The 15828-nt window shown below is 41.7% G+C and overlaps 1 protein-coding gene across 1 annotated transcript in view; it reads left to right on the top strand.

Moving 5' to 3' along the window:
* LOC115102958 (arf-GAP with GTPase, ANK repeat and PH domain-containing protein 3-like) overlaps positions 1-15828 on the top strand; it is a 139337-nt gene that overhangs the window by 66847 nt on the left and 56662 nt on the right. The window contains 1 exon segment of the mRNA XM_065005681.1: positions 9980-10153. Within this exon segment, the coding sequence (XP_064861753.1) occupies positions 9980-10153 (174 nt within the window).

Below are 15828 nucleotides of genomic sequence, written 5' to 3'. Positions count from 1 at the left end.
TGATAATCTCCCTCGATCTGGGGCTCCACGCAAGATCTCACCCCCAGAAAATCCCAGAACCACACGGGGGGACCTAGTGAATGACCTGCAGAGAGCTGGGACCAAAGTAACAAAGCCTACCATCAGTAACACACTACGCCGCCAGGGACTCAAATCCTGCAGTGCCAGACGTGTCCCCCTGCTTAAGCCAGTACATGTCCAGGCCCGTCTGAAGTTTGCTAGAGAGCATTTGGATGATCCAGAAGAAGATTGGGAGAATATCATATGGTCAGATGAAACCAAAATAGAACTTTTTGGTAAAAACTCAACTGGTCGTGTTTGGAGGACAAAGAATGCTGAGTTGCATCCAAAGAACACCATACCTACTGTGAAGCATGGGGGTGGAAACATGCTTTGGGGCTGTTTTTCTGCAAAGGGACCAGGACGACTGATCCGTGTAAATGAAAGAATGAATGGGGCCATGTATCGTGAGATTTTGAGTGAAAACCTCCTTCCATCAGCAAGGGCATTGAAGATGAAACGTGGCTGGGTCTTTCAGCATGACAATGATCCCAAACACACCGCCCGGGCAACGAAGGAGTGGCTTCGTAAGAAGCATTTCCAGGTCTTGGAGTGGCCTAGCCAGTCTCCAGATCTCAACCCCATAGAAGATCTTTGGAGGGAGTTGAAAGTCCGTGTTGCCCAGCATCAGCCCCAAAACATCACTGCTCTAAAGGAGATCTGCATGGAGGAATGGGCCAAAATACCAGCAACAGTGTGTGAAAACCTTGTGAAGACTTACAGAAAACGTTTGACCTCTGTCATTGTCAACAAAATGTATATAACAAAGTATTGAGATAAACTTTTGTTATTGACCAAATACTTATTTTCCACCATGCTTTGTAAATAAATAAATAAAAAATCCTACAATGTGATTTTCTGGATTATTTTGTCTCATTTTGTCTGTCATAGTTGAAGTGTACCTATGATGAAAATTACAGGCCTCTCTCATCTTTTTAAGTGGGTGAACTTGCACAATTGGTGGCTGACTAAATACTTTTTTGCCCCACTGTAATGACAAGGTGAAGACATGTTTTTATAAATATTTGCAAATGTATTGAAAAAGAAATACAGGAAGATCTCATTTACCTAAGTAGTCACACCCCTGAGTCAATACTTTGTAGAAGCTTCTTTGGCAGTGATTACAGCTGTGAGTTTTTTTGGGATAAGTCTCTAAGAGCTTTGCAAACCTGGATTGTACAATATTTGCCCATTTTTATTATTTTTCAAATTCATCTAGCTCTGTCAAGCTCAAGTTGATTGTTAATGATTGCTAGACAACCATTTAAGTCTTGCCATAGATGTTGAAGCTTATTGAAGTCAAAACTGTAACTAGGCCACTCAGGAACATTCAATGTCGTCTTGGTAAGCAACTCCACTGTAGATTTAGCCTTGAGTTTTAGGTTACTGTCCTGTTGCGAGGTGAATTTGTCTCCCAGTGTCTGTTGGCAAGCCGACTGAACCAGGTTTTCCTCTAGCATTTTGCCTGTAGGCTTATATATAGCTGTATTTGGATTTTTTTTTATCCCCAAAAATTCTCTAGTCTTTGCCGATGACAAGCATACACATAACATGATGCAGCCACTAACATGCTTGAAAATATGGAGACTGGTACTCAGTTATGTGCTATGTTCGGGGCAAGTCCAACACAACTCTTTGTATTCAGGACAAAAAGTTCAGTTTTTACTTAATATTTTTATTCTGCACAAGCTTCCTTATTTTCACTCTGCCATTTAGGTTGGTATTGTGGAGTAGCTATAATGTTGTTGATCCATCCTCAGTTTTCTCATATCACAATCATTCAACTCTTAACTGTTTGAAATCTCCAGCAACTGAGTTAGGCAGGACGCCTGTATCTTTGTAGTGACTGGGTGTATTGATACACCATCCAAAGTGTAATTAATAACTTCAGCATGCTTAAAGGGATATTCAGCTTCTGTTATATTTTTACACATCTACCAATTGGTGTCTTTCTTTGAGAGGCTTTGAAAAACCTCCCTGGTCTTTTTGGTTGAATCTGTGCATGAAATTCAATACTTGATTGAGGGGCTTGCCATGACAAAGGGGTTGAATATTTACTGAATCAAGACATTTCAGCTTTACATTTTTTATTAATTTAATGAAAATGAGACAAACAATATTCCACCTTGACATTATGGGTTATTGTGTGTAGATCAGTGACACAAAATCTCAATTGAATCCATTTTAAATTCAGATTGTAACACAACAGAATGTTAGAAAAGTCAAGGGGTGTGAATTCTTTCAGAAGGCAATGTGCCTTGTGTAAATTCCGCCTATATAAATAGCCAGTTGACTAGCTTTGACAGGTAATTGGTGTGTGATTGTCTCAGGATGGTGCTGTATTTCATTACTACAAACACTTACCTCCAGACATTTACCAATGGAGAATGGACGGCTGGAAACAGTGCCCGGGGCAATAAAAGTTAGGTAGGTTCACCCACAATGTGCTACAGTACATGTCTGAGACAGAATGACAAAATGAACATGGAGATATGCTGTATTGTTTCTTGACGTGGAGGTGGAATACCCCATTGCCAATCAGGAAATGTGTACGGTGTTAGAAAGTAGAATGTTCTAACATGGATACAGAGTGCACCATTGTTTACATTCACAACAACATCACCAGAACCACAGAAACTGATTAACAAGGCAAAAGTACTTCTGCTAGGATTTTGATGTTTTCATTAGATATTTTCTTAGTGATAGTACACAGGCCAACAACACATTCTAACAAGTAGTATGACTCTTGGCCTTCCAAAAGGGGACTTTCTCCCCCCGCTAAATAAATACACAAACCCTGCTTGGATTCATATTTAAAATTCAAGTAACAATCATGTCTAATTGTCAAATGTGATGCTAATGATTAATGAATTAAACATGTATTCATCAATTAGTCCCCACAGAGTATACCTAGACCATTCCTGCATAAAGCAGCGGATAATGTAATTACACTGGAGCTATAATCAGCTGGTCGCCTCAGGGGAGAACTCTTCTCTATCTGCCCCATAGAAATAGTATTAGCACACCTATTAGACTACAGTATCATATGTCTTGTCAAAATATCAAAGGTTGTAAATGTTGTTTTTCTGTTCTGCTTTAAAGATGCACTATGCAGATATCGCTCTGCCATTTTCTGGTTGCAAAAATTAGAATAGTTTGCATAATTTCAGTTTATTGGAGAAGACAAGCAAGTACAAAATAGTGTAGAGAATCATTGTACTATCTAAACCGCTGTGAAATATTTTTTCCATAACCAGAAATATTGTATTTTCAGCTGTTTGAAGCTGGTGTACAAAACTGAAAGTTAAAAGATGCAAAAACTAAACCTGAGAACAGGAATCATAGAAATAACACACTTAGAACAGATCTTGCACTTTTTAGATTTGTTTTCAATGAGAATGACAGATCTTTAACTCACATTTCTATGTGAATTTAGTCATGTCGCCCAAAACGTTAACTTCAGATTTAAAATTGTCAATCATCCCAGCAAACCAAAATTGTTTTTGTGAAAGTTCCAAGAACATTCGTTAGGTTACGGCAAATGTTCTCATAACACAAAAAAAAATCCACTTGTGCTGATGGTTATACAGTGTTTGTATAAAACATTTGCCTGACGTTGCAAGAACATTCCCAGAACACATTTCGTCTGTTCTTTAAAGGTTCCCATAATGTTTCATTAGGTTGTGGGAACCGTCTGGTGGGAAGAGATGTTCCCAAAACACAAAAACTGTTCAGATGTGCTTGATTATTACAAATCTGCTATTTGGTTGCGAAAACATTTGTTTCTAGAATGTTCCCATAACACATTTTTTTAACGTCATTTAAAAGTTTGTAAGACATTTCTTTAGGTTCCCACAACACAAAATCTGTCCAGTTGTGATGACATTCTTGCAATGTTTGTATCCGGGTGCACAAAACATTCCCTCGACGTTCTTAGAATGTCATTTCTATTTTTTTGTTTTGAACAGTCCACGGAGGTTCCCTTAATGTGTTAGGGATATCTTACCGTTGAGGAAGTTAGTTGTACAACACTCCATGTACTGTAGTAACATATATGGCAATTATTTTGGAATTGCATGCCATTTTATTAGACATTTATTGTACATTCCTGTGCCACTGGGATGGGACTAACACCAAAATAAATGTGTTGCTTCATAGCCTTTGTCTCTCAAAAGGTAGGATAACTAAATCTAGAAAAAGAAGTATCCTCTATTGTTTCTTACCCGACCAATCCTGTTTACAGTGTATACTGTACAGTTGGGAGGTTTTGACTTTTATTTTCCCTGCAAACTTGATTTCAGAAATCATGTTAAATGATTGCTTGGCAGATTGCGGTAAGGTGTACTTGCATATGTACTAAGACATACATTGCTGTGAAAAAGTATTTGCCCCCTTTCAAATGTTCTCTACTTTTTAATATTTTTTTATACTAAATGTTATCAGATCTTCAACCAAAACCTAATACTAGATAAAGGGAACCTGAGTGAACAAATAACACAACAATTGCATACTTATTTAATTTATTGCGTCAATAAAGTTATGCAACCCCCACTGCCCCTGTCTGAAAAGTAATTCCCCCCCCCTTACACTCAATAACTCGTTGTGCCAAATTGAGCCGCAACGACTCCAACCAAACGCTTCCTGTAGTTGTTGATCAGTCTCTCACGTCGCTGTGGAGGAATTTTGGCCCAGTCCTCTATGCAGAACTGCTTTAACTCTGCGTCATTTGTGACTAACCGGTGTCCCCTTCACAGAGTCAATGTGAAGGGGACACCGGTTAGTCAAGGTAATTGAGGTAAGATGAACATGTATGTAGAGTTGAAGTGACTATGCATAGAAATAAACAAAGAGTAGCAGCAGCTTAAAAGAGGGGGGGCAATGCAAATAGTCTGTGCAGCCATTTGATTAGCTATTCAGGAGTCTTCTGGCTTGGGGATAGAAGCTGTTAAGAAGCCTTTTGGACCTAGGCCTGGCGCTCCGGTACCGCTTGCCATGCGTTAGCAGAGAGAACAGTCTATGACTAGGTTGGCTGGAGTCTTGGACAATTTTTAGGGCCTTCCTCTGACACTGCCTGGTATAGAGGTCCTGGATGGCAGGAAGCTTGGCCCCGGGCCGTTTGCACTACCCTCTGTAGTGCCTTGCGGTCGGAAGCAGAGCAGTTGCCATACCAGGCAGTGATGCAATCATTCAGGATGCTCTGGATGGTGCAGCTGTAGAACTTTTTGAGGATCTGAGGACCCATGACAAATCTTTTCGGTCTCCTGAGGGGGAATAGGCTTTGTTGTGTCCTCTTCACTACTGTCTTAGAGTGTTTGGACCATGGTAGTTTGTTGGTGATGTGGACACCAAGGAACTTGAAGCTCTCAACCTGCTCCACTACAGCCCCGTCGATAAGAATGGGGCCGTGCTCGGTCCTACTTTTCCTGTAGTCCTCAATCATCTCCTTTGTCTTGATCACGTTGAGGGAGAGGTTATTATCCTGGCACCACATGGCAAGGTCTCTGACTTCCTTCCTATAGGCTGTCTCATCGTTGTCGGTGATCAGGCCTACCACCGTTGTGTCATCGGCAAACTTAATGATGGTGTTGGAGTCGTGCCTGGCCATGCAGTCATGAGTGAACAAGGAGTACAGGAGGGGACAGAGCACGCACCCCTGAGGGGCCCCCGTGTTGAGGATCAGCGTGGCAGATGTGTTGGTGCCTACCCTTACCACCTGGGGCGACCTGTCAGGAAGTCTAGGATCCAGTTGCAGAGGGAGGTGTTTAGTCCCAGGGGCCTTAGCTTAGTGATGAGCTTTGAGGCCATACGATTTCAGTACAAAGGGAAATCCACTAGAAACATTAGGATCCTGGTGTCGCGCCAGACTAAGTAGCCTACAGCATTGGTGTAAAGAAATTTGAAGTGCTACTTTATTTGTTTTTTGGGGTATCTGTACTTTACTTTACTATTTTTATTTTGGAAAAACTTTTACTTTTACTCCACAACAGTTCTAAAGAAGTATGTACTTTTTACTCCCACATATTGTCCCAGACACCCAAAATGCTCTTTATATTTTGAATGTTCAGGCAGCAATATGGTCCAATTCACGCCCCTATCAATATAACGTGTTGTCATCGCTACTGCCTCTGTTCTAGCGAACTCACTGACCTAGTGGCAGGGTAGCCTAGTGATTAGAGCGTTGGACTAGTAACCGGAAGGTTGTAAGTTCCAATCCCCGAGCTGACAAGGTACAAATCTGTCGTTCTGCCCCTGAACAGGCAGTTAACCCACTGTTCCTAGGCTGTCATTGAAAATAAGAATTTGTTCTAAACTGACTTGCCTAGTTAAATAAAGGTAAAAAAAAAAAAAAAACACGAATACTGCGTTTGTAAATTATGTCTGAGTGTTGGATTGTGCCCCTGGCTGTCCGTAAAAACATTTTTTTAAACAAGACAACCGTGTCGTCTGGTTTGCTTAATACAAGGAATTTGATGTATACCATTTCCTTTTTCCTTTTACTCAAGTATGACAATTGAGTGATTTTTCTACCACTGTACGTACTTAAGTACATTTAACACCAGATACTTTTAGACTTAATGTTTTTTTCAGAACCAATTTAATTTAATCCAGACATGATTGCTGAAAAATGTTTAGGGAACGTTATTGGAACAATCATTTCATAACATCACATTGTAACTTTTATAAGAGTAACGGGGAAAGTTTCCCTGCATAGAGATCCTACCAAATCTAAGCTTCCCTGCTTGTTGATATAGGTGTCTCGGATGACATATCCATTAATGTTATCGGAACATTCCAGTAATGTTTTCTCAGAACCAATTGAATTGAATCCAGACATGAATGATTAGGGAACGTTATTGGAACAATCATGTCATAATGTCACACTATAACTTAATGAGAGCATTGTGGGAATATTCCCTACTTGTTGTTATGTGCATTTTTAAAAATAATATCTCCATCAACATTAGCAGAATGTTCCCGTAATGTTTTCTCAGAACCATTTTGATTGCTCTCACAGTATGTTCTAAAAACATTACTGCTATATTGTGTTATTAAAATACTTGGAAACCTAATGAGAATGTGTGGGGAATGTTCTGTGGTGGATGTTATAGATGCTGTGCACATAACATTCCAAGAATCTGTCATTGTAAAAATATATGTATGGGGAAAAAACAAACATTTTGTTGTCAAAAGCATTCTTGGGATGTTAGGGAGGTGACCAAGAACCCGATGGTCACTCTGATGGAGCTATATAGTTCCTCTGTGGAGATGAGAGAGCCTTCCAAAAGGACAACCATCTCTGCAGCACTCCACCAATCAGGCCTTCGTGGTAGAGTGGCCAGACGGAAGCCACTCCTCAGCAAAAGACACATGACAGCCCACTTGGAGTTTGCCAAAAGGCACCTAAAGGACTCTGACCATGAGAAACTAGATTCTCTGGTTTGATGAAACCAAGATTGAACTCTATGGCCTGAATGCCAAGCGTCATGTCTGGACTAAACCTGGCAGCACCCCTACAGTGAAGCATGGTGGTAGCATCATGCTGTGGGGATGTTATTGAGTTATGTTATTGGATGTTATTGAGCGGCAGGGACTGGGAGACTAGTCAGGATCGAGGGAAAGATGAACGGAGCAAAGTAAAGAGAGGCCCTCAGACTGGGGCGGAGGTTCACCCTCCAACAGGACAACAACCCTAAGCACACAGCCAAGACAACGCAGGAGTGGCTTTGGCACAAATCTCTGAATGTCCGTGAGTAGCTCAGCTGGATCCCGGACTTGAACCTGATCTAACATCTCTGGAGAGACCTGAAAATAGCTGTGCAGCAACACTCCTCATCCAATTGGCAGAGCGTGAGAGGATCTGCAAAGAAAAATGGGGAAAACTCCCCAAATACAGGTGTGCCAAGCTTGTAGCATCACACCCAAGAAGACTTGAGGCTGTGATCACTGCTTCAACAAAGTACTGAGTAAAGTGTATGAATACTTATGCAAATGTCATATTTCCATTTTTCTTTATATACACTTGTACAATATTATATTTTTGCTTTGTCATTATGGAGTATTATGTGTAGATTTGATTAGGAAAATAAACTATTTTGTCAATTTTTGAATAATGCTGTAACGTAACAATGTGGTAAAAGTCAAGGGGTCTGAATATTTTCAGAATGCACTGTATATTAAATATACTAATAATACTAAGCACTGTTCGATGATGGCACTATTTTCCAGGCGAATTTTAAGGCATTTTGTTCTAATCTGTTGTAATATGTTCTATCCTGTTCTCTAAATGTGATGATTTTTCTCTCACTTACAGTCTAGAAAGTTACATTTTTTTATAAGTTTCCTGGGGTTCGAACTCCCCTTCCTCTATTTCTTCTCTCCAATGCCCTGATTTGGGGATGCTAATTCAGCCAGCACTCCCCAGCATGGTTCCCCCTCTCTACTCCCTTCTTTCGCTGCAATCCCTCCCTCCCCTCTGGGACCTGAAGATAAATATTCCCGGGCCCAACAAGATAAACACTGATACTAATTAGACATGATTATGTGAATTTGATACACTTATTACTCCCGCTAATGAGAAGGACGTATTATCCTAACAAGAGCGCAGCGCCGCTTAGTTTACTTTACACACGGCACACATTACAGTATATCTAGCAACTGTTGTTGTTGTTAAACCTCAATCAAACATTGTTTTTTTTATTTTTTATATAAAGTCTTGTAATTGTGAAATAAAAAGGCCCTGCCGTGTGTGCTGTTTGTCAGTCATCTTATTACAATTAATAAAATAAATATAGGACTTTTACCGAAACAAAGTTTTTGACTGCTACCCTCTCATAAGTCTTTGCTCTGAGTAGATTAAGTCTGTTGCTAAATTATTGCTTCTAGTCTATCATTTTTTTGGGGGAGAATATCCAGCGGAGATTATAGTATACTTGATTACTCTCTTTGTTTTTAGTACAGCCTAAGGAGTAGGTCGTATTGTTACACTTTCACTCTATTATCTCTAGTTGGGCTTCATGTGTGTGGTAACAAACTCTCATGGCCAACTTTTATAGTATGTATTTATTTATTGCACCTCTGACAATAAAAACCTATACTTGATAAGGCTGTTGATTTACTGATGAATACCATGTAGATAATTTACCTAATCAACCAAGGAGGACTTATTTTGGTTATTTTGATTGTGAATTAGTGTTAGTTAATCAATTAAGTTTTAATTGACATCATTTTGTTGCAAAAGAAAATCATTATTACAAGCTTAATTTAATACATTTAATAAAAAAAAATAAATATATATATATATATACACACTCTAGATGAAAATATGCATTCTGTGGAACTATAGCTATAACTGTAGAAGAAGTCAAGTCAGGATCTATTGTGTTGTGTGGCTGTCGAGACTGGAACAGGAGGGAAGGACCCCACACTGCGCTGCCTATCCCATGAATTAGTAAAGGGAGGCAGGCAGGGAGGCATCCGTGGCTTGCTTGATTGGAAGTCGGTGAGAAAGAGGGGACCTGCCTGCCGACGGCGGGAGAGATGGATGTGGCAGTCAGAAGGATGAGGCGAGATAATTAGCGATCAGTGTATCTTGTTAATTAAGGGCTAATTAGAGACCGAGGCAGAGGGAGAGGGGGAGATGAGGGGAGGCAGACGGGTTAGGAGGGTTTACACATGTAACACAGAGAAAGAACACAAGGAAGGTGGCGGCAGCATTGTGCAACTTTACTATGCTGGATCATAGCTTTCACCTGGACTCACCTTGTCGGTCTGTGTCATGCTTTATCCACTCAGTGTATGTGGCTTGTTTGATGCAACATACACTTGGATTTACAAAAGAGACTTCTAACTTCAGTGAAATGCACCTCCATGTACAGGTATGCATTACATTATTTTAAATTCTCTTTCTCTCTCTCTCCAGGTGCGCCCCATTCTAACAGCAATACATCCCTCCAGTCAGAGCGTTCGGTCAGCGGAGGAGGCCTGGTGGGCTTCGGTGGCAGTAAGGACAGCATGCACCAACGCTCCTTCTCTGTTTCCAGTGCCGACCAATGGAACGAGGCCGTCATCAACACCAGTGCAAGCACCGGGGCCGGTGAGACTGACGAGCACCCCCCCCTGCCCTCTTCCTCCATCCTTTCTCCTTGTTTTCTACCCTCATTCTATCTTCCTCCTCTCCACTCCCATTACTTTCTCAATGAAGTCTCAGCCATTCAATGTAATTGAAATAGACAGACACACAATGAACAATAGAAAACATCCAGAACAGATCTGGTGCAGTCATATCAGTGTTGGTACAACAGCTGTGCACGGGGTCGAATTCATTAGGCCACACTGTAGCAAAATGTTTTGCAACAGAAAGCTAAAATGAGCATTTCTTATTGGGCAAGTTCAGGTAGTCCCTCCTTGTTTCAATCAGTTTTCGTCCGTTTGGTGCCTAATAAATAGGACCTGGAATTGGTGGAATATAACAAAGCTTGTTTTCGTAATGAGGTGATCAGGGCTTTGGGCGCTGTGACTTTTTCGCATATTGTTATCTGACAGAAGCGAAAGACGACGGCGGAAGTGAGCGAAGGTTATTTGCCATCCCGGCACCCTCACTCCGCTCCCTCCCCATCATAGAGCCTTGTCAGCGCACTTGAGTGAAGTAAAATAATACATTCGCTATGCGTGTCGGCTCCTCTCTCTCTCGCTCTCTCTCTCTCTCTCTCTCTCTCTCTCCCCCCTCCCCTCTCTCTCTCCGCAATAGGAAAATGAATGCTTTCCGGGGTACCATTCATCACCAGTTATTTCCCCTCTCTTTGTGGTTGGCAGTAAAAAAGCACTTAAATGCACATCAACAGAATAACAGTCATTTCCATGCATGTTTGCACTCTGCTAGTTCTCATTAGTGCGGTTGCGGCGGCGGCCCTCTCCCCATGGGCTCCCAGGGGCCCCGGCAGTTTAAAGAGCGCTCTTTACGAGCGCTGCTGGAGTCCAACGCTGCGTTGCGCGTACGGCCTCGTGGTTCCGCAGACGAGCCCCGTCTCTCATTTGGAACTGCCAAACGATCAATTCTGCCTGGACGCAGGAAGGCAGGCACTTCTATCATCACCCACTACCCCTCTCCTCTCCCATCAGCAGCATGCCCAAAGCAGAATTACTTAGAGGAGAGAGCGTGGTGGGGTCCTCTCAAATAAATGTGTGGCTGTGAGTGTGTGTGTGTGTGTGTGCGTGCATGCATATTTGTGTGTTTTCGCATGTATTTTTGTGTCTGTACTCTAGGCTACATGCGTTGTGCATGTTGTTTAGGAGAGAAGCACGTGTCTGGTGAATGTGGTGTGTGAATGTTGATGTAATTTGTATATGTGTATTGCCAAACACTGTGCTGTCATGCCAATCTATGGACACTCTACTTACTAAACAGCCAGCTAAAATCTATTTCCTTGTTTGGTAAACTAAGAGGACTTGACTTCATATTAACATAACTCATTAGCTACCATCTAGACTTCTCCTAGACCAGATTTACAATTCCCTCCATTACTCTCTTTTTTTTTCAATTATTTAAATGGTTCTCTTGAAGGTAACCACGAATGAGCCAAATGAGCTGAAAATGATAGATACATTAGAGAAGTCACATCAAAGGGTAAATATGTTACTTTGTCCCCTGTTCTTGCGTTGCCAATTCCATACAATGGGGAAGGGCTTTAAAACTTGAAAACAAGTAGACTTTAAGGACATTTTTTGTGTGTGTTTTTGACATTTTACAAGCATTATTTGGGTATGCCATACATTAATTTGTAAATAGAGGATCTGAATTAAAACGTGTAGCAGGATACGGTCATCCAATATATGTGACTGGAGGACTAGAAGGTAACAACATAATACTTGATTTAATTGTGACCCCGTTATTTTTTTCACCCTAGTGGTTTCTTCAATAATCAATAGGAGGGCGGTCCACCGCTCAGACCCTTCATGTTTGACGATTTGAATAGACTTCAATACGCCCCCAATCACTCCGTCACGGTTTCAAGTCAACATAAAACACTGTCCTTCTGGGAAGCCAAATGAATATAGAAAAAAAGCAGATAGGCTGAAGTATAAAATGTATTTTAGCCCAGGTAACCATTTCCATTTTATTTAAAGGATGTCCTCATTTGTAAACCTATTGAGGGAGAGGCAGAAGGAGATGCACGGGGAGCTCGCTACGTCTCTTGAATATTGAACGCTGCCTTTTGATTAAATCTCAGCCGCATTTTGTCTATTGCTTCGCAATTCAAGAGAACACTCTTAATCTGGACCCGCACAGGGCTTGTTTTTTCCCTCCTTCATATACTTCATCCTTTACGCCTAGATTCAATGAGAAATAGACTCAACTGGCACCTAAGTGCTGTGATATTTTTTACGAACATTGACCCCCGCCCCCCCAGGCAAAGTTTTGTTGTTGTACAATATGTAGTGTCCTGCTAACATGGGGGCATCTGGGAAACAGGAAACAGTTTGACCAAGTCTGAGGGTGTGAGAGTTATTTATTTATTTTACACGGAAGTAGGTGTATACACCATCCGTGTATGTTTTAAAGGTATTCACCCAGGCTTCTCTGGTGAAGGTATTTCAGTGCGAAGGCAATGCGTAAGTGAATGCAGGACCAGGCAGTTCTGTTCAGGTTGGGTACTGCTGTAACTCCACTCTGCCCTCCCATCGGGTACTGGAGAGCGTGTTGCATGTGGAGTTTGATTTCCACGCCAGGTCCGTAATGAAGTTTTACATTTAGTTTTAAGAGAGCAGCAGAGCGTGATCAGGCCTTGATTAGTGCATTCTAATTGAGGATAATAAGGGGGAAGCGGTGATTGTTTCTAATTTTTTTTGCCATTAATTGCAGCCGATGTCGTTGATTGAGGACAGGCAGTGAGCTGCTGCTGTGTCAAGTGACCTACCGGCAAAATCACAGTGCTGCCAGAGCCTCTCGAATTACGCGTTTACAAATGAAATGAAAACTTCTCTCTCTCATTATGTCCCTCTATCTTTCTATTTCACTTTCTCTCTCTTTTCAACCCTCTATGGCAGTTAGCGAGCTGTTAGCCCTCTCTTTGTCTCGTCCACAGTCTTCGTCATGAAGCATGTTTAAACTGTCATCTCCCTGGCGGGAGTGTAATAAACTGTAATCACAGGTTAGCCCTGATACCTATTCCACAGTACCCGCATGCCCAGGAGAGGAGAGCAGAGGAGAAGCTGAGAGGGGCTGCATGGCACTTAGCTGAGAGGAGAGAGAGACTTGTGATCCTCAGCGCGCCTCATTACCGCTGTTCGCTTCCTCGCTCTCTTGCTCCCGACAGCCCCTCATAACCACTAGCTAATAACGCCAAAGTGAACTCTCTGAGCGGTTCATAACAGTAGGCTACAGGACCTCCATTTTAAACAGAGAGCCATTCGGCGGCGCCGTTCCTGCTAAGTTTTATTATGGTAAATTGAATGTGATCCATCAGATTTGGATCGCTTTGAATTGAGGAGGACTTCAGATGAGCCAGGTAATCTCTGATACAGTTCAGGGCTGGCGTTATGGGCGGGCCTTACAGGGCCCGGCCCGCTCTACTGTATCTCTTTGCCCGTCCAAATAAAATGATTAAAATATTGATCATTTATTTGACCAAGATGCGCACCGACAGAAATACGCATCAATCTCATATAAATCATCAGAGCGAGCAAAACAGGACCCCTCTGTCAGTATGTGTATCCCATGTATCTGATGCTGTCTGGACAAAAAGAGTATGCTAATTAAACGCTAAGGACGGCAACATGTCATACTCTTTTTGTCCATACAGCATCAGATACATGGGTTACATATAGTAAGTATGAGGGGCGCTGTTTCGCTCTCTCCGATGCTTTCTCTGGTGAGATAGTAGTTTCAGCCACTTTGGAATTGAAGGAAAGTTGGTGGGTGCGTAGTGCACTGTTTTGGATGCTGGAATTATTTTTGGACAAACGTGCAAAGGTCACCTACTTTTTGAAGTGATTTGTTTGACCTCCATGCTGGTTGTGTTTGACCATCATGACTGGTTGTGTTCATGCCACATTAAAAGGTAATTTTACAGTTAAATGACATGTATTTACTATAAAACCCACTCTAGTATCACTAAAGCAGTCAGTTGGACTGCTCATTGTTTGTTTTTTTATTACTCTGACATTTTTTAAGTCATGCCCCACTCTGTCCTTGACTTCTCTTTAACACACACTTTCATTGTTATAACCAGTTTTTGAAATGGTTTTCCCCCATTGCCCCATCCTTCTTACGACAGTAGGGCCTGCTCCTCTCCTTCTCCCGATAGTTGAAGGTGCCGTGCCCAGTTGACAATCACGCCGATAATTGCCTCAAAACTGAACCTAAACTATACCAAAACTAATTTCACACACGTAGCAACAGATTCAATAAATGAAGTAAGGTATGATGGGGAGAAAGGAGAAGAATGGGCGAGTTGATGAGCGAGCGGAAGTGAACGATGCATAACTATGTAATCACCCATTGTGAATGAAGAACAGGGCGGGCCATTCTATTGTATTGATCTATTCTGTTTATAAACTGAAAATGGTGTGGACCCTCTATCAGTCCACCAAATCCAAGCAGTCTTTGGCCTAGTACAAAATGAGCGTGTACATAATTTACAATGGCAAAAAGACCAACACTAATGGATGCACATGCTGCGTTATCGTTGCTACGAAAGTCTGAATGAAAATGACTCCGAATGGCGGGGAAGAAATTAATCATTATGACATCTCTGATGATTCTGAACCTGAGCCTGAACCTGAACCTACACCTCCGAAGCCTAAGAGCTAAAAAGCCATAACGGTATACACTCAGCAGTTGCCCGCGCCACCGCCGACGAGATCAGAGAGAGGAAGGGACGGTACTGCTTGGATAGAAAAAGCCGGTGACAATGTTACGGGACGATTATCAGCACAAAATGTCATCGCTGAGAGAGCATTGCCGTACGTCTTGTTTATGTGACACGGACACACTCCAACTGATGGCATTGTGTGAAGACGTACACCATGTAAGCACGAGCTGACAATAATTGACCATTTTTTGACTACTGTCATATCTACACTTATAATCATTATAATGCCATTATTGCTTTGGTGCCGATTGTCACTATTGTCAAGTACACTTGGCGACGTTTAGGCTGCTGATGTTTCCATCGTTTGTGTTATTTGAAACATATGTATTTTGTATTCTAATGTCACCGAAGACCCTCACAAACACAACCAAATTATTATTTTTGCGATAGCACATATGAAATGTATTAATTACACTCTTAGAATGTTGCAGTGAGAATGCTCATTAGCTTGAAGGGGGGGTCCCTCGAGGCTCAATGGTTCTAGTATGGAAATCAAATGCCTGCCCGACTGATTCGTTCTGGCGCTGGCCCTGATACCGTCGCTAGTGGAAGTCTACACACCTCTCGCACAGTCTTCACATTTTTGCTGCCCTAAAATGGGATCTAAAAAGGGATACCCCCCCCCTACAGATCTACACAACCTCATCCGCATTTTCAAAGGAAAAGAAAAATGAAAGAACATTTTCAAAATGACTAAGAGATATAAGATGAGGATGTATTGATTGTGTGTGTCTGAACACCGCAAGAGTTAATACTGGGTGGAATCACATGTGAACGCCATTACAGCTGTGAATCGTTTTGAACAAGATTCTACCAACCTTGCACAACTCTTAGGGCAACATACTGTATATCTGTTGTTTTTGTCCCAAACTTTTGTTAGGAATCATTGATGGACAGC

This window comes from Oncorhynchus nerka, linkage group LG20 (assembly GCF_034236695.1).
Source record: "Oncorhynchus nerka isolate Pitt River linkage group LG20, Oner_Uvic_2.0, whole genome shotgun sequence".
Taxonomy (NCBI): domain Eukaryota; kingdom Metazoa; phylum Chordata; class Actinopteri; order Salmoniformes; family Salmonidae; genus Oncorhynchus; species Oncorhynchus nerka.
This window is presented reverse-complemented; position numbering and strand designations above follow the sequence as displayed.